The sequence below is a fragment of the Mustela erminea genome, chromosome 8 (genome assembly GCF_009829155.1).
Source record: "Mustela erminea isolate mMusErm1 chromosome 8, mMusErm1.Pri, whole genome shotgun sequence".
NCBI classification, from domain to species: Eukaryota; Metazoa; Chordata; class Mammalia; order Carnivora; family Mustelidae; genus Mustela; species Mustela erminea.
Window position 1 is genome coordinate 13596897 of NC_045621.1, and position 25385 is coordinate 13622281.

General features: G+C 46.6%; 1 protein-coding gene across 4 annotated transcripts in view; it reads left to right on the plus strand.

Moving 5' to 3' along the window:
* KIAA2012 (KIAA2012 ortholog) overlaps positions 1–25385 on the plus strand; it is a 102696-nt gene that overhangs the window by 15989 nt on the left and 61322 nt on the right. For 2 of the 4 annotated variants that reach the window (XM_032354452.1, XM_032354455.1), the window contains exons 3-11: positions 483–642; positions 2807–2962; positions 6584–6726; positions 7814–7997; positions 8624–8766; positions 11705–11873; positions 12418–12567; positions 15861–16031; positions 17782–17892. In XM_032354452.1, coding sequence (XP_032210343.1) covers positions 483–642; positions 2807–2962; positions 6584–6726; positions 7814–7997; positions 8624–8766; positions 11705–11873; positions 12418–12567; positions 15861–16031; positions 17782–17892 — 1387 coding nt within the window. The remainder of the gene's footprint in view (positions 1–482; positions 643–2806; positions 2963–6583; positions 6727–7813; positions 7998–8623; positions 8767–11704; positions 11874–12417; positions 12568–15860; positions 16032–17781; positions 17893–25385) is intronic. The other 2 variants (XM_032354454.1, XM_032354453.1) reach the window with 2 other exon arrangements.

Sequence of the window (25385 nt, forward strand, 5' to 3'; positions counted from 1 at the left end):
GGCTGCAATGAAAGGCAGCAGAGCCAGATATTTCCAGAGTGCCAGGCTTCCCAGTAACATGAACATAGTCTGTGTGTCCCAGTATTCATACTGTAAACATTGACCGGCGATGCTGACTTGTTGAGCTGACTTTCCCACTGCCCTATAGGACCACTTTTTCAGGTACTAAAATGATTTCCACAGCCTGAACTAAGTAATGTGTTTTCTTTGAGGCTCTTGTTCTTTTCTGACGCTTCGTCTCAAGACGGGGTCCGGAATGTCTCCTTTGTCCTTCTTCCAACTGCAAATCTGCAGGGGCCTCTCACAGCTTTGCTCTGTGGGCTCTTGGTTTATGTCTGTCGGCCGAGGCACCTGTTTCAGGGGCCTTTAGGCCCCTTCCAGGAGTCTCCCCGATTACTGATGAGGATTATGCTAACCAGAGTGTATCACTGGGAGGCTCAGGACTCCGCAGCCGCGCTGTTTCCTGACTGGTGTCCCCACAGAGGGAACAGGACAGAGCCTGGCAGCCGTACCTCCATTTCCGAAGCCAACCAGAGAGCCAGGGCCAACGGCAGATGCAGCCTGGGTATTCAGCCAAGAGATACCTCCGAGGCCTCTTGCGGACATGGCCCCCTGACACCATGTACAGGCTCCAATGTGCAGGTCAGTGGGGCTATGGGAGGACATACATGCTGAGATGCCCTGCCTTGAATTCTGATGTGAGAGTATTTTCCATCAAGTCCTGAAACACTAGAATTTCCGGTCCAATTTTGTGTAAGACAGACAAAGGTGCTTCAGCTTAGGAGCTGAGAGCCTCTGTCATACGTTTTGCCTTTTGTCCTCTCCCACATTTGCAGAGGAACATACAACCTGAAGTCTTGCCTTCTCTCTAGCTCTTCTCAGGACCTTCACAGCCCACATCCCAAGTGGAACTTTCTTGCCAACCTTCCCCACCAAGAGACTTCAGGTCCTCCAGATCAATCCCTCTCTTTTACAAGATAAGGAAAAGGAGGCTGGGGGAGAGAGGGCAAAGTAAGTTATCCAAAGTCATTCAGTCAAAAGCAGAACTGGGACCAGGAGACAAATCCTCCCCACGCACCCCCACCAGCTCCCACATTCACCCCACCACTCCCTAGTTGCCCTTCTGAGGTGATCTCAGCTCCAGGAAGTGGGACTGTTAGGCCTCCTCCTCCTAAAGATGGCAGCTCTCCGATACCACCCACCGAGGAGATGGATGCCCTTCTGCTGAGCAGAGACCCAAACGGACTCTGTAAAGGCTTAAAAACGAAAACAGGAAACTGTTGGGGATCCAAGTTGCCAGGTTTAGCGCATACACACAGGGACCCACACAGACATACACAGATACATAGACATAGTGCCACACGTGGCTTTCTTCCACATAGAGTATATGCATGGAATAAACCCTATACACAGACACATATGGACACAGAGAGTTAAACTTGCAATATTTGGTACATATTTTTGCTTTAAAAAAGTATTCATTGTTTATCTGAAATCCAAATTTTTTTAAAAAATCCAACTTTAACTGGACATCCTGTATTTTATTTGGCAAACCTGTTGGGGATGAGAGGAGTGAGAAGTAGGACTTGCCAGTGCCCATTGGGTGTCTGCCATTTCTTCAGCACAAACAGACAGGACCAAAGGAAGACTGACTTGCTTTTTGCTTTATAGGTTTACTTTGGGAAGGGAGAGAAAACAGCTCTCTCCCCAGTAAGTGATGACTGAAGGAAAATGAGATGTGGGTTTGTCCAGTAATTGGTTTTACCTTCATGGTAGGCCCAGCATTAGAGGCAGTTTCATTATTTAACACTTGTAAGAAAGAGCCCCTTAACCAAAGATATATTTATCACTGGGTGGAGCAGAGGACACAGCAGACCACGGCCCCATAGACTAGGCCCAACACTGTCTAGGACAAGAACCCCACTTCACATCAAAAAATGCCTCAGACCCCTTTTTGGAAGTCATATGGCCACAATGTGTAGTTTAAGAAAGGATTCGTGTGTATGTGCATTCTTGGGCCCCTTGCCATAATACGTCACCAGTATACCTCTTGACGGTGAGACCCTCAAGCTAGAGGGACAACAGCAACACTGTGGTATGAGATCACTGGCCCAGTGACCTCCACCAGAGAGCTCACGTCTCAGAGCTCACTACCCTTGTGATGCTGGTGTATGTTCTCCGGTCCCATCTTTTCACCCCTATGATAACTCCTTCAGACCCTTTAGGCCCACATTTTCTACAAATGCTTCTCTGACAACTCCAGCCAATATCGAGCTCCCTATTTTCTGACCTTATATCACACTGACCTTTGGGGCCACAAAGTTGAGCACAGGAAAGCTTGGTCTCTCCAACGGACCTCTTTTAGTGCCTCTAAAAAGGGGCCATGCTAGCCGTCATAAGCCCCCATTAAATACTTGTAGAATGACTGAGTTGAGAATCATGGGGCCTACAGAACCAAGTAGGATACCTCCAGGAGAAACCTTCAGATTCTCCTCTTGAAGCAGGAGGGATCTTCTACCCAACCCCAAAGAAGCAGCCATGCTTCTTCCACCAGGGAGACCCAGGTCTTGGAAATGGTGAAGTGGAAGAAACCCACATGTGGCACAGGACCAGAAGTACCCAAGACACTGAACAGAGAACCCTCCGTGGGTTCTATACAATTTTAATCCCTCCATCTTCTAGTTGTCTTCTTTAACGGGAAATGTCTAAAGCGAAGACTAGTGTAAGTGGGGAACCTTGTAGTCATCTCCAAGACCTCTGGACTGGCATCACTGTTTCTACCAATAACTCCCAACCTACTCTTCAGGGTACATCAAGGATTCTGTGCTGCTCCAGGACAGTCAACTTAATGTACCAAAGAATCTCAGGCCACAACAGGATCTTTCAGGCGTACCCCTAAAATACCATCTCCTGCCTGTCTTCCCTCCATTTTGGATTCAACAAGGAAAATCTTTTGAACAAGGTACATGTTGATTTTATGACCAGATCTCAAACATTTAGATTTTTAACACTTTAAAATGGAGTTACTCAAAATAAGGGAATTCTGGGTTTCATTGTCTTTAGACCAGAATTATCCAACCGTACGTTCTGCAATGATGGATTATTCTATAATAGATACTGTCCAATTGGTAGCCATTAGCCATATGTGGCTATTGAGCACTTGAAATGTTGGAAGTATGACTGTGAAACTGATTTTTTTTATTTTTACTTATTTATGATTAATTTACATGTAAACAGCCACATGTGGCTATTGGGTACTGTATTAAACAGTACAGGTCTAGACTCTAGATTTTAGACTTCTTAGGCCTGTTCTACTCTAACATTCTTTAATTCTATGGTTTTGTGGCAATATCATAAGAAAAAATCCAGGTTTTGGAGCACTGTCCTCTCTCTTACTAGATGTAAGATCTTGAGCAAGTCACTTAACCTCTTGGAGCTTCTGTTTGCTCATCTCTGTAATGAACATAGTAAGACCTGCTTCATTACTGTACAGAAGATTACTGAATTGTCTGTAAGCTGTTCAGTACTATGGGGGGTTTTATTTGTCAAAATTATTCTTGGGAACTTGAAGCAATAAACGAGCCAAAAATTGCCATTGTTAAGGGAGATAAGAAAAGAGGACTGAGTAACACTAATGGACATAGAGTAAGACATTGGCTAGTGCCAGGGTTTTCGAGAAAAGAGAAGGGAAGAACAAGAGCCTAACATGATATAGTTATTTTTTTCTGAAATGAAAAAAGGAATTTTCCAGAAATAATGATAGTGCTTAACCAAGTCTTGTCCTTAGAAAAGGATCTGGTCAGGATAAGTAGATTATCTGGTCTATCCAATGAATGGAGAAGAATGTGGCATGTTCTCATTAAACATTCCTGCCAAATACTTCCCTTAAGTCTTGACTCTAGAACCAGAGAATTTTGGTTATAACCTGACCCACATATAGTTCATATACAGGAAATATGCTGGTCAGGCAATTGTATTCCTCTTTGTAAATTAATACCCTGGCTTATAGAGTCTCTATGTACTTTGCTAATGTGGGTCAAGATCTCTGAAACCAGTTGATTCTGGGACACTAAAAAGATCTAATTTCTGGGCCATTCTTGGCCTGGGAATGGGTGAATTTGCCCAGGTAATGCTCCTGTGTTGGGACTTTCTGTCCTTCCCCAGGTGGCACCCCATTTGACATTGCCTTATGTCCTCTCTCTTCAAAAATCCCACTGTCTCCAATTAATATCCTTGGATTTTGATGTCCTAGGGTCTATAAATACTAGATAGGGGACTGAAGTACTTTCATTTGGGGAGTAGATCAGCACTGCACATCTAAGGGATCAAGTGATTTCCTTAGTTAATGCCATATGCCAAGGGCTGAAACAATCAGGAAGAAAACAGAGAGGCCATATAGAATTGTAATTAAACATGTGGCCATTAGCACCAGATCCCAAGCCATCTGACCTCTCGGGGCTTCAGTTTCCTCGTGTATAAAATGGAGATGACCACACCCACCTTTGCCTCACAGGGTTGGATGTTGGAGTTAAATGGGATAATGCCATATCTGGCACATAGTAGGCACTCAATAAATGCTAGGTATAGACCTTCCTACCTTGTGTATTTCAGCATAATTACTAATCACAGTGCCTCATTGCTCACGATCATAAGGACCAAAAATTAATTTGCAAAGAAATAAAAAGAGCTCATTGGCTATAACTTGAACCCTGACGGATGGTTTTATTGGTTTTAATTTCATCTTCCCTTGGCCTCCCTCTTTCTTCCAGACACTTTATTTGGAAAAGTAGGAAAAGTCCCAGCTGCAAATATAAGATTTCCCCAACTATGTGATGTTGGTCATGTCACTTATGCTCCCTGGGTCCTTAGTTTGCTAATCTGCAAACTGGAAGTAATGGTATCTGCTTTCTACCCTCTCTGGGTCATTGTAAAAAAAAATATCACAGAAAAGGACAAAGGTAAAAAAGCTCTCCAAGACCTCTAAATTGCTACTCCATTTCACATTATTTGGGTAATCTGAATCCAAATTTTGAGACACAGAGACCAAGTTTTATGGTCTCCTTTCAACAACTGAAACTTCCAATACCTTGCTTGCACACCTGTTTCTATTAAGCATAAGCACATGAGCCAGAGATGATGTTTCCTGAGAAAAATCTTGGTTTCCCTTGAATAGATTGAGTCATATATTCAATATCACCTGGGATACAGCCAAAGGGAAGAAGGCTTCTGTCTATCCCCTGCCCACGGTGCCTCCTGCCCCAACTCAGTCTACTGCAGTCGGCTGTCCGCTGAGTGAGTGGCCACTTGCCAGAGTTTCACTTCCTCTGCCCTCAGAAATGCATTTGGTTCCAGGTGAATCTGACCAGAAAGGATGGACCCGAAGTCTGGCTTGGCCCCAAAGGATCACTCTAGAATACACAGAAAGGTCTTTAGTGCCACACCCTGTATGGTGTTGTGGTCCTCTTGGGGCAGGCCTAGTGTTGCCCTGGACCTCCCCGGATTAAGGGGTTCCCCAGGGCTCGTCAGGTTTCCCTGGGCCGCTAAAACCTGAGCAGATCCCTCTGAACCTGAGCCTGGTCTACCTCTGCTCCACCCACATTCTTGGCTTTGGCTCAGACCCCCAAACAGTCAGGAGCCAATGGGCAAAGGAAGGAGAACTGGAGGGAAGGAGCAGCCTCGCAAGTGGGCATCTGGCTTTGGACCCATGACACCAAGGAAGGGAATGACGCAGGGGATGACGAGGGTTGGGGAGTATAGACAGAAGGTGAGGCTGGCTGGGAGCCTCCATAAGTCTGGAGTTCCAACATATACAGGGCCCCTGAACGGCTTCCAGAAACCCATGGTTGAAAGACAGTCCCATATTGTTCCCCAGAACAGCGTGCTGAGAGAGAAGGTGTTGCTAAAGCAGCGCCAAACAAGGAAGGTTTGCCAGATCGTTTCAGCAATAAATCTACCTTGAGTAAGTGATGAAAATAGCTGCGGGACCCTTTACCCCACCGATGAAAGATTTGTGAACTCGGCTGGAGTCATCTGTTGACTCAGATCCTTCCTGAGCGTTGCACAGACAGGGTGAGTTCAGAGAGCGAAGCAGCCGTCCATCACAGCACATTCCGCAAGTAAACAACCAGCAGATGGCCCAGGAAATCAAGTGCTTCCGCCTGAGCATCTCAGTGACGACAGAGCAGGGATGCGGGTCTGTCCTCCACGATCACACCACTGTTATCCTCTTGTCTTTCCGTCTGCAAAGGGCCATCATGTTCATTATTCTGTATGAGCTCCAGACAACTCTGTGAGGCAGCAAGGGCAAGGAATCAGTATCCCCACTTTACAGATGAGGAAACTGAGTCCAAGAAATGAAGACTCAGTCCCAAGCCTCCTGATTCCTAGTGCAGTTCTGTTCTATAGACCTGATACCACTTCCATGAAGGCACTAGCAGAAATACAGGAAAAAGGAGGGAAGAGAAACAAGGGCGTTGATCAACACTTTTGCTCAGAAGAGCAAGTAGGGAGGCAGCTTGGAAGCAGCTAATAGCATCAGCCTATCTCTGGGTTGACTAGGCTGACCCACTGTTCACCTTTGCAGGGCAGCAGGGCCTGGCTGAAGGGGAAGCTGGGGCTAGCGGACGTGTGGACCAGGGCTCCAGAGCCAAGAGCTACGGCAGTCAGGGGATTCACTTGCCGCAACTCAGGAAGCAGCCATGGCAGGAAGCTGAAACCCAGGCAGAGGTACCATTTCTGGTGGGCTCCCCTCTGTCATGGTTCTTGACTTCAGAGGGGATACGCCCTCCCTTCACTGTTTCTTAGGGTTCCTCCAGAGAAGGGAAGAGGACTTCGAGCCTATGGACCACTGTTTCCCAAAGTGTCACGTGTGGAACCCTGCCAGCGTCTCAATGAGAAAAAAAAGAAGTTCATGGCCAAATACATTTAGGAAATGCTACATACCATGTTCTCCTCCCAGAGGGTCACAGGGCACACTTAAATATGGGCCATTTGAGGGAAGTTCTATAGGTAAAGTAGCTGGTTTTACCTGAACTCATGGGTTTCCAAACTTATTTAACCATAGGGTCCCCCTCCACTCTTTACCCCATCTAGGCAGCTGTCGTCTTCTCTAGGGAAAAGAGCTCATGGCCTTAGAATTGGAAAAGGCTTGGTTTGGGTCTTGCCTCTGACAAGTCATGGTGAATGTGATAAAGAAACTTAAAAGGAGCCTGAATGACCTCCTTTGTAAAATGGAGCTGTTACCATACAGACTCGTTAGGCCACTCTGAGGATTAAATACATTAGGATATAAATGTGCTTTCTTAACTCTAAGGCCTGTGTGTGTGTGTCAGAATGTGTGTGTGTGTGTGTGTGTGTACAAGATGACAGTGGTTCCGAGCAACAGAGACAACACATGCTCCTATCTTTAAGCTCATTCGACTGACGAGAAAGTCACATGCCACTGGGAGCTGAAAAGGGGAGAAGGGAGCTGCCACACGGAGAAGGGCAGAGGGAGAGACATTTTACAATGCATAAAGACAAGGACATAGAGCTTCGTTTTGATTTTTAAATTTTCCTGCAGGAAAGCACTATATGAAAAAAAAGAAAGAAAACTATATGTCAGGCATAGTTAAAGGTCATTCTTGCTCTCATGATAATACAATGTTTTATTATAACAGATAGCATTGGAGAACATATTGTTACAACTGTTTTTCTTCCTAAACTGCAAAAGAAATTTCTTCCTTGCCGCTGAGAGTCTAGCCACAAGGTCTGACTGAACTGGTCTGTTTCTTCAGAGAGCCTGTTTATAGGATGTGTATCTGTCGTTCCCCAGGACACATCAATAGAGAATCACTACCGTATACACACTTCAAAGGAGAGCCACAGTGAAAACATACAGCAAACCTCCCGAAGGGCCTCTGGGCATGCCCACATCGGCCATTCTTGGCTCCCGAGTGACAAATCTCAGATTACGTTCTATGGAGGGGCCTTTCCCAACAGAAAGGCAGATCTCAACGGTAAGAAGCGAAACATCTTGCTGGTTCATCTCGGTAACCCTAATCATGCAGAGTTCATCTGAGAACACTGAGGCACACCCAGTGTCACTGCCTCGGGCCTCTCCTCTTCGAAAGTAACAGCCGGAGTCCGGCAGAAGGCGGCAACAACACCGCCAGCCTCCTTGCCTAGGACTCAAGCGCACACATTCTGCCCTCAGACTGCCGCGGGGTAAATTAATCCCACTTTCCAGCTGTGATCTTGAGCAGTTATTTGGTCTTGCCCAGGCTCAGTTTCCTCACCTATAGAATGGGGATAACCTAATACCTTCCTAAGACTATTTTGGGGATTAGGTGAGTTACTGGAGAGAAAATACTTTGTATCATTCTTTTCCTATACTTAGCACTGAATATGTGTTAACTGTTAATACTAGCGTTATAATTCTCTCCAGCACCTGACGTGCCAGCAAGAACCCAACCCAGGTGATGAGACTAGGGCTCCCTGAACCTGCCTCAGCTAAAGCCATGGCTCTCTCAGTGCCTGTTCTTGCCTCTATTCCTGGTAACCCCAAAGTGACAAAAGTTGAAGGTCAACTGTCCATTCTCATACCTGCAACTCATACGTTCTCATTCCCATCCTGTTTCTACAGACAGACAAGGGAATATAAAACTCCATAAGGGCCGAAGCAGCCACTTGTTCCCGGAGCCTCCTGCTGAAAGATGCCTTTTCCCTCCTCTAGCACCTGCTACCGGCTCAGAGAACAACACAGCTGGGGAAGCGAAGAAGAAAAAGGTTGTATGTGTGCGTGTGCACGTGCGCATGCGTGTTCGCCCTTCAAAGATTAATCTCAATCCGGGAACGAGGGAACTCAAAGGGATGTCTCAAACAGAGAACTGGCCTTACTCGCTCTTGAGCTCACCATGTGGAGCTGAAATAAAACGGTTATAATTTACTAAATGTTGAAAATAGTGAAGTACAAGGAGTTTCAACTGCAACTGCCCCCCGCCCCCCGCCGCCCCTAGTTCTACCTTATGATATTACCACACTCTGGTGGCAACAGGGTCCTTTGTGCTATGAGGGGGCTGGGGCTTATCTGTAAATATGTAAGAACAGAATTTGAGCTTGCAAGCCATTGACCCACTTCAAACTCGAAATGCTGGTGATCTTAATCCAGCAATGGTTTTGCTTAATTGAGAATCTGTCACCTTTGAAAATGTACAGTAAATCTGGCAGCTTTACCAGCCAAAAGTCAAGTATACCTTCTCCCCTCAGGAATATTCCTAGCTGTCTCTGGCCTTGTCCTGCTTTGCAATTCTGTGCAGGTCTTCGGTGGTTTGAAGGTACCTGTGCTGAGCAGGAGCAGTGGGGCTCTGGAATGTTCTGTCCCGTAGCAGCTGCGTGAACTCAAGCCAGTCACTCACCCCTCTGAGCTTCACTGACCTCATCTGTGCACACGGATAGTAATGCCCACCTCAGGCTGATGGAGGGATCACACGAGATAATGCATTCCTGTGAAAGTATCTCGTCTTGGAATGGGAACAAGAGCAATGTTTGTTCACTGTGGGGACTCAGCCTCCGAAATGGCGTTGGAGGAGCCATGGGCAACTCCAGGTGCTCCTGACGCCAATGAGGGAGGTTCTTTTCAACCTGCTCAGGATTTTCTCAGATTTCCTGTGTCTAACCTGATCAAAACCTTCCCACCCACACCAGAAGGGCCTCTGTCTTCTGAGGTTCCTTAGGGACGCAAACAGTAGGCCTGATCTGCCCGAGTCACTGCTGTCTTGAGGAAAGCTCTTGATCCCATATCCCAGGTCAGCCCAGATCCAAGCCAGGCACAGAGAACAGGAGTCCTTTCCTTCAACCCATGTGTATGGGTTGGCAGAGGAAGGCAATATTTTCTACTATATCAAAACTCTATAAAGTTTTAATTAGAATAAAGAAATTAAGGATTGGTTTGTCATCATACCTCATACAAATCATACGGGTTTCCACCTGGATTTCTCAATGCAATCCTTGTCAAACAACGTGCACCAGGTCAGTGTTCAGGAAAGGGCAGCTGGTGGGCAGCTGGCACTGGGCAATGAAGGTCTCCAGGAACATAAAGATCCTATGTGCAGGTATTTGATTAAATCGTTTTCTTAATGTCTGTTTTTAAAAGATTTTATTTATTTGATAGACAGAGATCACAAGGAGGCAGAGAGGCAGGCAGAGAGAGAGAGGAGGAAGCAGGCTCCCTACAGAGCAGAGACCCCTTTGTGGGGCTTGATCCCAGGACTCTGGGATCATGACCTGAGCCAAAGACAGAGGCTTTAATCCACTGAGCCACCTAGGCACCCCTCTTAATGTCTTGAAATCATAAATATCACCCTGCATATACTTGGGTGAATTTCCTTCCTCATTCAACTCTAAACATGGATGATGCTTACATGTGTTTCTGATCATTTTTTTTCTCTTTGAACACTAAAAAAAAAAAAAAAAAAAAATTGAGAAACATTTTTATTTTTCCTTCTGTGAAATTGAACTCCTTGAAACCCAGCACACATGTACATTTCACAGAGCCAAGTTCATATGTTAAGAGCTGCAAACTAAAAGACATTTCCAGCAACTTCTGCTTTTTAAAGATTTATTTATTTTATTTGCGAGAGAGCGAGAGAGAGAGAGGTGGGGAGGGGCAGAGGCAGATCAAGAGAGAAACCCAAGCAGACTCTGTGCTGAGCACAGAGCCCGACACAGCGCTCGATCTCAAGACCCTAGTTAACAATTTGAGCCAAAACCAAGAGATAGACCCTCAGGTGAGTTTTGACATGTCCCTCAGCAACTTTTGAACAACTGGAAAGAGAAGGCTCTAAGTACTACCCCAATGTCTCTCTCCCTCTCTCTGTCTCCCTTTCTCTCTGGACGCACACACACACGCACTCGCACACACACATATTAGGGTTTTTTTGGATACCAAAAAAACTGGGTTAAAGTTGTTGCTGCCTTTGTTACGGGGTGATTCATTTTCAGCTCTGTTCATACTGCAGAAACATAGGGACGCCTAGATACCCTGCAAGTGGCGAGACTGGGCATTAAACCTAATAAGAGGAGAGTCTACCCTCAAAGAAACAGAGGCAAAATTCTAATTCCAAACACCATTGTAACTGTATGTAATTCATTTACTACTCACGGCAACCTGATGAGGTAAGAAGTATGATTACTTCCATTTTACAGAAAACGAATTTGAGGCTTAGAGAGTTTACATAAAGCAAGCAAGCACAAATGCATATTCCTGCTTTCTGCCCTTTCTAGCCTAAAAGGTGGCAGAATGTTCTTCTGCTTTTTCCCCTTAGCAACATACATAGAGGTTCTTCCCTCTCTGTACATAGAAACCTCAGCTGTATCATTCCATCCCAGCTTAATTTCCCCAGCTACAAGACAAAGAAAGACTAGAGTTTGTCTTGAAGGCTGGTGAATTTATCACTTTATATTTCTCAGGGGAGTAAGAGGCTGGATTAAGGGAGGGGCATTGCCAGGTTCCCAAAGAGCAGAGCGACAGGGCTTTGATCAGAGAGCTAGGCGCCGCCGCGCCGGCTGGCTCCACTTCTCCACCACGGGTACCAAGGCTACATCACCCCCTGCAGCACCTGGCACCAGACTTACAAGAAGATGCGGTGTCATTTGTCCTCTGCAAGCAGCAGTTTTTAAATACCTGCCGTGATAGGTTTGGTTTTGTTTTACAATTTTTCTCCAGGTGCCAAAGGCGTTGACGTTACCCCCTCTCCCAGAGGAACAGCCCAGAGTCCTGGACCCCCTGAGGAGTCCACTTAAAGCCAGTGAAGCTCCAGCAGAGCTCTTCATCCTCCCTGTGGAGATTCATTTCCACACCCAACACCCCCCAAAAGAAAAACCACACCAAAGAGGTAGGTCCCCAGTGTTTGCGTGTTCCTCGTGGAACACAGGCAGGTCAGTAAACACTGGGACGGGGGTGGGGGTTCTCCCTAATGTAACCATTTCCTAAATCATAGGTGACCCTCTCCAGGGTCATCCCCTTCAGAGCATGTTTTTTAAAGGAAGAAAAAGAACAAATGTCTTCTGGTCATATTTGTGTGTCCCCATATGGTAGGTAGTAAAGACAGCCTCGGGCAGTTTCATGCTAACCTCTTACCTGTTAGCTGGACTCCAAAGGATATGCCCCTTACAAGCTCTTGTGAAAGTACCAGAATTGCCTCTCATGGGCCAGGCGTGGCTTGTATGCCCAACCTGGACCCAATCACCACAGCTCAGACAGTGAGGAGTGCCCACGTGCCAGGCTTCAGTCGCATGCCTACCCCCAGAGTCAGGGAGTAGACACAGATCCACCCAGACCACATATGGGAGCAGAGGGGGAAAGACGGGCCTCCAGAAGAAGAGACGGCTGGCCAAAACCACAGACATCTCCAAAACTTGGCTTTCTCTGTCTCCTAGGTGCTCCACACCCTGAGGCAGGACCAGAAACAGAAGAAAAGTCCAGGCCTTTCTGGAAACCTTCCCTGAAGCATGCATCCCTAGGAAAGCCAAGGGAGTTAACCGTGCGTCTCCCAGCGGGCACAGGCAGGGACATGCTCTCACGTCAAGGTAGCTCTCCATTCCCTCCAGTACCCCACAGGACTCTCACCCCAAAGGGAAGCAAGGCAAGACACACGAGAGTCCTCAGCCGTGCAAAAGGAGGCTGGAAGGGAGGCTAGTTCCTCCCTTGCCTCTTGAAGATGACTTAATTCAGGCAGCTCCTGCCTTTTAACCCAAGTGCTACAATGAAACCACTTTAGCGTCTAGTTCATGCAACTTACTCAGTGAATCACCCCTTACTAATGGTTTCTGGCTGTAGACCCAAAACAGCACCCAGCTCACTGAACATTTCTGCATACTTTATAGTTTATCCTATGTTTTTAACCAATGACATTTCATTTCTAATCAATTTAGGAATACATACTTATTCATTAAAAGTCTTAATATCAATGAAAGACTTCATTCCGATTTTTCAAAACATCATATAGACATGTGAAACCATACACACGAGTGTATCTAAGCGTGTTTTTTATGTGTTGATAAGTTGGAAATAATGGGTCAGATTCTGGAAAGCCCCTCGCTTTCAGAAAACTGGACCTCCTTTCCAAAGGGCAAAATGACTACATGACAAACGCTAAGTAATCTCTGACCAGTGGTAATTAGGTCATGATCCAGGGGTCCTGCGATCGAGCCCCACATGGGGCTCCCGGCTCAGTGGGGAGCCTGCTTCTCCCTCTCCCTCTGCTGGGCCACCCTCTGCCCCACTTGTGGTTACTCGCTATCTCTCAAATAAATGGATAAAATCCTTAAAAAAAAAAATTGACAGTTAATTTGTCTGAGGTCACCCAACGGCAAGTGACCTCGCTGGGGCTGGAGTTCGGGCCCTCTGCCTCCATCCTCCTGCTCACTACACTATACCGTCTTCCAGAATAAACAAAACAATGAGCCTGGGTCAGGAAGTTCTTGAGATGTTTCAGTTTTGAGAGCTTCCTTTGATAACTGGGGCAGGGGCTTGTTTACTCTATCTCTTAAGTGAGAGTTAATCATCCTAAAGACGCTGAAGTTTCCTTTAAAAAAAAATTTGTTTTAAAAAAAACAAATATGGGCAAGGGTCACTCTGTGCGAACAGGTAGGAAAGGAACTTGCCATCTGTGCACCACGACGGCCAGTGCACGGTCTGAGCCACTGGGATCAATGGCAACACCAGGGGGTTTCATCTTTGGTGTCCTCGCTTCGCACGGCTCTCCGCCTGTTTTGAGTGGCCATGCCCACCAAGGAGCTAGCACTTGTCCGTCCTCTGCCACCCTGCCAAGGGGAAGCTGCTCTAAGAAATCCGTGATACCTCGGTGTTAGCTAGTTCAGTATGTGACCAAACCGAATCAGAGAAGCCTCAAGAAGAGTCTAAAGAGGCAAGATTTGCATGGTAGTCTTTCCTACAAAGACTCCGGGGGCAGGCCTGCTGGGTGACCGTCAGTTAAGCGTGTAACTCTTGGTTTTGGCTCAGGTCATGATCTCAGGGTCCTAAGATACAGTCCCATGTCGGGCTCCCCCCCCACCCCCCGCCCAAGCACGGAGTTTGCTTGATCTGTTCTCTCCCTCTTCCCCTCTCCTTCCTCTCCACCTAAAATAAATAAATACACCTTTATTTTTTTTAAGGTTTTATTTACTTAAGAGAGAGAGAGGATATGAGAGAGAGATCACAATCAAAGGGGAGAAGCAGGCTTCCCGCTGAGCAAGGAGCCCGACATGGGGCTCGATCCTAGGACCGCAGAATCATGACCAGTGCCAAAGGCAGATGCTTAACCGACTGAGCCTCCAGGTGCCCCAATAAATAAATCTTTAAAAAAAAAAAAAAGAAAGAAAGAAAGAAAAAGAAGAAGACTCCTGGGATAAGGGTGTCTAAAGCTACCAAGCAGGGACTATCCCATTGCCAGAGGCTGCATGTAGCCATTTACATGCTTAGCCCTGGATTATCGCACCTTTAATATCATAAAAATAAAACCCGATTTTAGATATGCACATACGCCAGACGTATTTTATTGCCAAACCCTTGAGATTAAATTGCAGACTTTGTATATTTCTTCTCTTATCATCACGTATCTCCTAAGAGCACTGATTTTCTCCCTCATAATCACAATGCAATTACCACACTCAAGAAACTTTATTATTTGATATATAGTCCATATTCCAATTTTCATAATTATACCAATAATGTTCCTTGTGGTTCCTCCCCCCTCCCCCCCAATCAATCCAGGATTCTACTCAAGATCATGTATTGTATTTAACTGTCCCATGTCCTTAGAACCTTGTTTTTCATAACATGAGCATTTTTGAAGACAGTAGGCCAGCTGCTTTTCAGAATGAGGCTCGATTTTGATTTGTCTGTTTCCTTGTGATTAGATTTGGATCCAACATTTTGGGCAAGAACAGTATGTAGGTCATGATGCATCTTTCTCGGCATATCACATCAAGAGACAGGAAATATGCCTTCATATTTATTCCACTTGTTATCATTTGTTTCATTACAGGGGATGTTAAAATTCATTATTTAGTTAAAGGTGGTGTCTACTAGATTTCTCCATTGTAAAGATAACTTTTCCCTTTGCAATAAATAAGTGGCCCGTGATACTTTGAAATTATGTGTGAAGCCAGCTTTTAAACACAACAGCAACACTGTGTTGAATAGGAAATAAACACCACTCCCTCTGAGATGAAGACATGGTCTCAATCACTTAGATTACTGGGTTTCACCCTTCCTGGAGTAGTCCCTACCGATTTTGAAAAAGAACCGGAGAAAGAACAGAAGTAGAGGGCACGGTGTGCTTTGTGCATTTTCATCAATCCCATTACCCTCTAACTAGCATCTGGAAGGTGCTACTTTGTACTTTACGACCTTGAGGAGTCATGTGATCATCGGCTCTGCTTAGAAAAATTGCTTTGTGGTTGGATCTGTAGCCAACAACCCCATAAGCTCAAAAGCTGGAGTCTTTTTTGTTTGAGCCTTTGTTTGGGGGGCTAGAAGGATCCCACAGCCTCTGTAGCCTTTTTTCTCTCTCTCAGGATCCCATCGACAAGACGACAACCACCACCACCACCACTCCAGTCCTCCCAGTTACTGGAAGGTCCCAACTGAAGGACCCTTGTTCCAGCCACCTTGGCCTCCATTGGTGGTGGAAAGGAGTCACTTGGCCTCTACTCCTCAGCGGGGCTAGAAAAGAGGGACAAACTTAGGAATGAGCGAAATAAACCAGCCTAAGCACAAGGAGCACAAGAAAGAAAGAAAGAAAGAAAAAGGTTCTTTCTCCTTCTTGCTGATTCAGAGTTCTCTCTCACTTGTGTTTTTTCTCCTTTTGCTTTGAAAGATGATGATGGCCCACCCCAGAATGTGACCCCACCACTGTCCCTGATTAAAGAAAGAAAAAGTCCAGAGAGCCGGAGGGGCCTGGACAGCCCCAGGACATCAAGCTACAGCAGCTCCATGGGTCCCTTGGATATGAGAAGGCCCAGGGGGGCACTCCCAGCAGAAGGACAAGGTAATCACTCTTGGGGGGCACAGATGTTCCCCCTCCCCCACGCTCAGCTTGTCTTTGGTTCTGGGCTCACTTTAATCATCTGCAGGGCCACACAGCAGCTGTGAAGCAAGCTGTCTGAAAGCCGCCCCATTGAAAAGGGGGAAATCAGCAGTGTTTCCAACAGTGTCTGGGATTAATGTTCACCACGCATATTCCTAAAAGAGTCAGTACATGTTTTAAGAGTTTGTTGCACCAACACGCAGTGTCAAGCCGTTCTGTGCTCTTCTCATTCCTGGCAGCGATGTGCAATGACACAGCTCCCTGTGCTCACCAGGGATACACGTTCCCGGGTTACTAGGCAATCCTCAACACCCTCCCAGGGGCCAGGGAGCCTGGTGACAGGACTCTGCCGAGAGGAAGAAGTCCCCATAAAGAAGTCCCCCTCCAGCCCAGGGTAGAGCCCGAGGCCTATCCACAGAGGGAGGAGGACTCTGGATTTCTCTCGAAGGGCGAGGCAAAGTAAATCCACCTCCTCTGTGACAGGCACACTGAAATTTCTTATCCCTAAGAGCTGACAGTCTAGGAGGAGACTGGGATGCTTAGACAGAGCCAATAACGCAGAGACGTTGCAGTGATTGCTTCCACGGGGGCTGGGATCTAAAGGCAGCTCATAAAGCAAAAACGGCTTAGAGTCCAAATCACCCCCTGAAATACCCTGGGGGAGGTGCCGTGCTGGACACGGACGGCACCACTTTCTGGAAGGGACAGCCCAGCCAGCTGTTCCTCCTTCATGGGAGTGCGGGGCTACTGTCTCTGGCTGAACACCAAAGGACGGAGACTGGTGTGTGTTTGGGTGCCAGACACTGCGAAGAAAGTGTCTCGGTTAACAGCAGAATCACACTCGGGGCTGCGAGAAGCTCACACTCTGAGAGGCACGTGGGAACTGAGAGCCACAAAGACAGCGGGTGCGGCATCTTTCATTTTTATCTCCTGCTCACTCAAGGACCGGATGCCTCACCCTTTCAGTCCCTTGGTCCCTCCTCCTCTTCCCTCGTCCCTCTCCCCTCCTCCAAGCATCTATAGTTGAAGCCTTGTAAGCACAAATTAAATACATCCATCAGTATCTCCATTACGTGTTTGCAGCTTCTCTGCCACCGAAATGGTCAACCTCAAACCCCCTTCTCCCCTAACTCACTCTCTCTCTCTCTCTCTCTCTTCCTCTCCAAAGACGTCGTTTTCATTTATAAACTGTTTTGGCCCAGAACCTCTCTCTTACAACCCCCTCCCTTTTGTAGTTGCCTGGCAGGGATCCTCTATTACATTTGATACAAATGAACCAAACTTTAGCTACAGTCAGTCAGTTACAAGCCTGTTCCTGGGAGGTTGAAGAGCCCAGGACAAACTACACCAAATAGACACACACACACAACCCCACCTGGACATGTTTGTAAAGGGAGAATTGGATTAGTGGTTTGAGCCTCTGTCTTCGGCTCAGGTCATGATCTCAGGGTCCTGGGATCAAGCCCTGCATCAGGCTCTCTGCTTAGCGGGGAGCCTGCTTCCCTCTCTCTCTCTGCTTGCCTCTCTGCCTACTTGTGATCTCTCTGTCAAATAAATAAAATAAAATCTTTAAAAAGAAAACAAAGAATGAATGCCAGGGCCATGACAATGATGGCGAGCACGTGACCACACTGGCTTCTCCCCGTGGGGGGTTCAAGGAGCCTCCCCTGCAGTGACGCTAACACCGGCCATTCTTGTGCTTATTTTCAAGAAGATTCCAGAGACCCCACACTGGGACACTTCTCGCCAGGTCCAGATGAACAAAACATCTGCCTGTTCCTCCCCGGGCCTACTGAAACCAAGGAGCCTCTTTCAGGTAAAGGTAAGATGATACATCCCAGGCCAGCCTCACGTATACATGGGAACATTTTACCTGTAGCTTCCAAGACTTCCCAGCAGCAGAGACATCATTAAAAACAGATGCAAGCCAGCCAGTTTCTTCCCTCTCACTGACACAGAGGTGCCTCTGTAGCTCAGACACAATAACCCAATGTTTGCACGACAAGTTTGCTCTTGCTGGAGCATCTGGAGGCGGAAGTTCCTGCAGAATGGCTTGGAGGAGGTCTCCTGTGCCACGCTGATGCCTTGATGAGAACGATAAGCCCTTTTGGTAATTGCCCAAACTAAACACTGCCTTTTCGCTTGTTTCCAACCACCCTCCAGAGATGGAGATGGCTAATTGGTAATCCAATCAGGTACCCTTGTTATATGCGTTGGTTCATTGCTGCGAATCATCTGGCTTCTGACAGATCATCAAGCCAGTTTCCAAAAACCCTTCTGGCACGTTACTTTTTTGGAGAAGAGATGCTGGCTCTGGACAATAGCCATTTTGCAAAGAAAAAAAAAAGTGAAGTCAGAGGGTGAGGAGTACCAACCACCCAGGATCCACCACGATGTGTGCGTGTGAGAGTACGCCCCGCAGGCCTCTTGGCGAGGCAGATTAAAATCTGCGCTCATTTGGTAGGTTAGGTCACCCCTGGCTTAATAAAAAGAGAATGGATTCAAAGCCAGGAGATCTGAGTAGGCCTGGCTTGTCCTCTCCATCCGTCTCTGGGTCAGTCCCTCCCAATGTCCAAGGGTCCTCCTCCCATCCAAAGTGAGAGGATCAGCTCTTATTTTGATGAGGCCGGAAGTCTCCTGACCATTGCTACAGTTTATGTGTTGTGTCTATTCCTCTGGAAGTAGCTTCCTAGCACATGGGTTTCCAGAAACTTGAAGGCATTAGGTTCCAAATTCAGTGTTAAAACTACTTGTGTTATCTCATGAGATAAATACAAAAATAGCTTGGTCCTGACTTGGTGGAAGCAGGATTTAGACAGGTGGAGGCCACTGTCAGTGTGACACAGCTGGGCTAACAACCAGAGGGCACATGATTCTGTTCACCTGCTGCACATTTTTCTACTCTGTTCCAGGAGAAATAACCCCCCTTCTGGCAAAGCAAGAGTCAGAAGCAGAAAAAGAAAACATTCAGGTTTTAAGGAGGCTGTCAGGTCGTCGATAGGATGTTTCAGTCATTTTGGGGTTCCCAGCGGCCAACACAGCCCCTGACACATACACAGCAGAATCACAATCGATTTTCAGTGAAAAAAATCTTTCAACAATTTCCACACTAAAGGAAGAAAGAGAGAAATGAAATTTCTGATGAATAAACAGAGACTGGCCTGCCATCTTGTGCTAGTCCCATGAACAGTGTATTTAATCCTACCTGTCTCTCAAACCTAAAAGCATTCACTGTAAGCTTGTTGAAGGTGTGACTCTATCAGTCAGTCAGTCAGTCAGTAGCCTCGCCCCAGCCTTTCCTCCACTTACCATCGGTGGGTCTTCGGTCTCGATGGTGACTGGAATGTGCCCTGGAAGTCAAAGCAGAACCTCAAACCCACCTTCCCTACAGGGGCCTATAGGCCATATCTAGCCCTCACAGAGGATCTATGAACAGGACAGGTTTGTTGCTGTTCTGTTTCATTTTGGGAAGCAGCATACTCAAAAAAAAAGGGTCAACTCTTGCAAAGGATTTGCTCCAATTACACCAAACTCTTCGTAGCTCAGTTTGCTTAGATCCGTCTTGACCACACTCCCCACCCTGCCCTTCAGTCTTGTCTCCCATCACATCCGGTTCCACTCTTCTCTTGCCAGTGGCCCATACATTCAGGCTTCCTTCTCTTACCTCCCAGCCTTGGCCCAAGTGCCCACAAATGCTGAGCATGGTTTTAAGCTCCAGGGGCGCCTGGGTGGCTCAGTGGGTTAAGCCGCTGCCTTCGGCTCGGGTCATGATCTCAGGGTCCTGGGTCCTGGGATCGAGCCCCGCATCGGGCTCTCTGCTCAGCAGGGAGCCTGCTTCCCTCCTCTCTCTCTGCCTGCCTCTCTGCCTACTTGTGATCTCTGTCAAATAAATAAGTAAATCAATCAATCAATCAATCAATCAATCTTAAGCTCCAGGCAAGGACTCACCTTTCCTGGGACAGTTTCCTTAACAAATCTACCTCCTCTCAGACAACTGCTGCAGCCCATTCCCCTCTCTCAATCCCACTTTTGTAATTGTTGTATTTATCTGCATCTGTTTTCTGTTGAGTTCCCAAATATTACATGAGTCCTAGAGAGCCTCTTATCTTTATCATATGTCCGAGAAATACTTGTTGATTGACCGAGTACCCCTGGTGCCACAAAGGAAAGTTCCTTGGGGATCATAAATGGTTACTTTTTTAATTTAAAAAAGTCTTGAGTAAAGAAGACAGTATGATCTGTCTGATCTTTCTTTCACTTTCAGACTCTGTCAACATCTATTTGGAAATAAATTCTTGGGCAATTAGATCATGATATCTTACTTTCAAAGAGCCTAGAGAAATGAATATAAACCTCCAGAAGAGGGGGGGGGGGAAGATGCAAAGGCTAGAGCTGGAATTTGACCCTTTTGGTCGTGTTGGGATGTTGCAGCACTTAGAAAATTCAAAGACTTAAAAAAGGAGAATTTCACTTGGAAGGATTTAAGTCAAAGCAGTGGATATGTGCTCTGCGTTGCTTACCCTTGGGTCAGACCCTTCACCCATCTTCCCAGTCACAGTGGCCACAAGAGATGTTTTCTCTCAGAAGTTTTTTCAGTCAGAAGTGTCTTACTGCAGGCCACCTGAGTGGCTCAGTCAGTTGAGTGTCTGACTCTTGATTTTGGCTCAGGTCATGATCTCAGGGTCCCGGGATCAAGCTCCATGGGACTCTGCGCCCACCAGGAAGTCTTCTTCAGGATTCTCTCTCTCTCTCTCTCTCCCTCTGCCTCTCCCCCAGCATGCACATGTTCTTTCTTGCCCTCTCTCTCTTTCAAATAAATAATATATCTTAAAAAAAAAAAAGTGTTTTATTGCAAGAAGTTCACGATGTCTGTGCCAGCGATCGAGGTTGGGACTTCAGGTCTCATATAAATTTAAATTCTTGATCTCTTTCAGAGTTCCCAGTTAGCGCTTGTTCTTGTCCTAAATGGATGTTTACCCCAAATATGTTCCTTATGTTTTGGTCATTTAATTAAGCATCCTTGTTCTCATACCTTTTTCCTAGTATGTCTGCAAATTCTTTGACTCTTGTCTCTTCAGTAGGGAGAAGCTGATATTCCTTCCCTCGAGTGTAGACTGGACGTAGCAGCTCACTTCTAATAAATGTAGAATATGATCGAAGTGATAGTGTGTGGCTTCTGCGCCTGGGTCATAAGAGGCGCTGCTGTTTCCTCCTCACTCTCCCCCTCCCTTGGATTACTCACTCTGGGGAAAGCCGGCCACCCTGTCAGGAGGCCATTCAAGCACGCTGGTGGAGAGGTCCATATGGCAAGGCGGTAACACCTCCTGCCAGCAGCTAGAATAAACTCTCCAGGTTTATGCATGAGCCAGCTAGAGAGGACATGCTCCCAGCCCCAGGGAAACCTTCAGATGGCTGCGTCCTGCCTGCCACGGGGACTGCCTCACAAGAAACTCCGCACCAGAATCACACACCAAAGCCACTCCCAGATTCTCACAGAAACCGTGTGAGATATCATAAGGGTTTATTGTTCTAAGGTCACTAGATTTGGGGGTAATTAGTTTTGGTAATAGATCATATACTCCGTGTCACTTCCTGGTGCTCAGCAATTTGGTAAACAGAAAGATGAAGGGTCTAAGAATATCCCAGCTGGTCTCAAAACACTGATTATTTGGAGGCAAACATATACTCAATGGTTGACTTTCTCTTTGTTTTCCCCATTTGGCATCTGTGATAAGGCTGGTTGTGGCATCCCATGGGTAAAAGAATATGATTTTCTTTGAGAAGTCTTTCTCTTAGCAACTGTTGCTTTAGAGAAGATGCCTGGAGATTCTTTTTAAAGATTTTATTTATTTATTTGACACACAGAGAGAGCGATCACAAGTAGGCAGAAAGGCAGGCGGGGGGGGGGGGGGGAGTAGGCGCCCCGCCTAGCAGAGAGCCCGATGTGGGGCTCGATCCCAGGACCCCGAGATCATGATCCGAGCCGAAGGCAGAGGCTTAACCCACTGAACCACCCAGGCGCCCCACGTCTGGATACTTAACGGAGGAAAAGTCCTTTAGATATAGTAGTGTGAGGGACAAAAAGAAAGAACCCCAGACTAAATGTCCAAAGTCTTGAGTTATTCTCAGCTCTGCCACCTGTGGTTTCTGTGATGACGGGCAAGTAATTTCACTGCTGTGGACTTCAGCTTCCTCATATAGGGAAAGAGGAGCTGGAATTAGATCCAGTCCTCCCAGCGGATGTCCCATAGAACTCCAGTTCCTCACAAGGCTAACAGGCATTATATAAAAAATCAAAACGTTCTGAGGTCAAATAGGTGTGGAAACCAGGGGGCAAAAGCTAAGCAGATTCCTTACGCGGGATTTCACAAGGACTCAAATCTGCTCATGGGCATTCCTGCTGTCTCAGACGCTGTGCACCTGACCGCTTAGTTCTTTGTTGTTTTCGGCAAAGCATCATGTGGATCTAAATCATTTTTGGAACACACCTTGGAAAATGCGAAACAGAGGTTTCTGTGGTCCCTTCCAGCTGCGATGCTGTATGTTACTAAATATGCTCTTTTCTGATAGGGCAGCTCTGCTGTCTGAATCTGGAAGCGGGATCTCAGCCATTCAGTAACTCATGACTGCTCTTATTTTCATTTTCCAAACATCACTCTGAATCCACAGTTCATCCCTCTCTGAGGGAGAAGTAGAGGAAGGTAAGAAGAAGCCAGTGTGGCAACAGGCCTTTGTGCCCCAATCTGGGTTTGTTAATAACCCATAAGAAATCACATTGACAGTTTTAGGGATCTTGGGTTAACTGAAATAAAGGAAAACATGACCAGATAGGGTCCGTCCCTGGACACCCAGCATTTCCTTCCAGTGGGCCCTCCTGTCCTGCCGAGCCTAGAAGGCTAGAGACACTTCCCAGATCCTTTGCCATCAGGAGGCTGCCCACGAATTTGTGTTCTGCCAAAGAGCTGCCCTTGCAAGAGACACTGGAGGGCAGAAGCCAGGCAGAAGCTCTGGGCTGCTGACCCTAGCAAGCAAGTTCATGAAGACTGAGTGGATCCAGTGGCGGGCCCGACAGCAACTTTATAAGCACCAAGTTCTATAGAGTAACTCTGGTCCTTTTTCAAATATCTGGTGGTTTCCGTTCTCCACTAAGCCCGGCCCGACACGCTCTCCTTACAGAAATTAGGGGAGATTCCTGTGAAGCTCGGCGTGGGGCTAATTTGGATCTGTCACATCCACCACAGGGCGGGTTGTGATGCTGCGCTTGTTCCTGGACTTCACAGAGAAGTAGGTTCTTTCCCTCAGCACAGTGAGACTGGCAAAGCCCCAGCAGCCCGTACTGGAAGGTGTTCCGATAGCCACCAGCAGAGAGCCACTAAAAAACATTAGGGAGCCTCCTCTCCTTTGACAAAGACCTCTCCTGATTCATAGAAGCACAAAGACTCCCCTACCTCACATTTGGCTGAAAATGTGTCATCACTACTTTATGCTTCCCAAAGAAGAAAAATGTCAAAAAATAATAGTTCTCTCTGAATCTGCTCAGAATTTTTATTTTTTAGAAAAAAAATCAGTATGAAGTGTTGAAGAATATTTAGTTCCTCTTTAGTTTTTGCATATGGTGGGACTTACGTTTTTTACAAAGCCCGTGAAACTATGAATTCTACCTCCTTTACTTTTGATCCCATTCAGAGAGCCTTCAAGTCGAGCGGGAATGTAAGCATTGCCTTCATCACCGTTTAATACCAGACAGACTCGCTGAGGACACTAGTGGATAAAATGGGCAACCGCAGAGCCGCCTGGTTGAAGTGGGGTTGGTCTGTCCCCCCACAACTTCTCCACAGCCCAACTAATTCTTCCCCTCCTAAGAGGACACCCAGGGAGGGTGTCACGCCACTGCAGCTACGAGACCACAATGTGAAAGTCTCTCATTTTGTAGATAAGGACCGTGAGGCCCAGATAAGTGTGGTGATTTGCTCAAAGTTACACTGCTTCTATGTGGCAGATCTAAGGCTCAAATCCAGATTTTTCCACCCCCGATTAGGTCAAAGCTCTTCCCACTAAATCATACTTGCCTCTCGCCTTATTAGTCGAAGTCTCCAGGCTTCAAGGACTCGCTGAATTCCCACCTTCCTTGTGATGCCTCAACCCCTGCTGAAGGCTATTTTCTTAGGTTCCCCTCATTCTCATGGTCTGGGCCTCTCACCAAGCACTCCATCACTTTCTTTGTCTTCTTTACTTTTTTTTTTTTTTTTAAAGATTTTATTTATTTATTTGACAAAGAGAGAGATCACAAGTAGGCAGCAAGGCAGGCTGGGGTGGGGGTTGGGGGAGCAGGCTCCCTGCTAATTAGAGAACCCAATACAGGGCTCGATCCCAGGACCCTGAGATCATGACCTGAGCTGAAGGCAGAGGCTTAACCTCCTGAACCACCCAGGTGACCCTTTATTACTTTTTTTCCTTCTTTCCTCTCCAAGATTTGAAATTCCTATGGGTAGATCCCCTTTATCTACTTCTGAATATCCCAGGAAACAGCATGTGCCCTCCTGGAACACAGCCCATAATTAAGGATTGAAGCCGTGAGTAGCAAAGAGTCGAATTGTTCCCCAATATCCATTCTTTCATTATCTTGTTAGAAGCGCCTAAGTTCAGTTCAAGAGATGGCTGCTGGCTAGAAATTCTGCTTCTCAGCCTCTCTTGCAACCAAGCATGGCTCTGTGACTACGTTGTGGCTAAAGAAATGGGAACAAATGTAACATGTGCAACTTTTAGGTCATTTTCTTGAAAGGACATTGCTCTCTCTCCTCTTCACTGAAGAAGGTCCTCTTTCCCCTTGGACTTGGCTGAGGTGGTGAAATAGCTTCAACCATGGGGAGGAGGGCCATACTCTATGGGATAACAGAGCCATAAGATCCAGGAAACCTCATCGCTCAGATGACTTCATGGAGCAAAGCCACCTTGGTCTGCCCACCTACCTCTCAGCTCTTTCCTGAAAGAGAAATACATGTTTATCTTTCAGAGTCTTTTGGTTACAGCAGCTTGCCATGTTCCTTAGCTAAAACAACAACTGTAATATCTGCCATCCTAGTTTACACTTTATAACAGTCAAACCAGATTCAAGATGCCTGGGTGGCTCAGTCGGTTAAGCATCTGCCTTTGGCTTGGGTCATGATCTCAGGGTCCTGGGGTCGAGTCCCTTATTGGGCTTCTTGCTCAGTGGGGAGCCTGCGTCTCCCTCTGCCTGCTGCTCCCCCTGCTTGTCCTCTGTCTCTTCTCTCTGTCTCTCTCTGACAAATAAGTAAAATCTTTCAAAAATGAAAC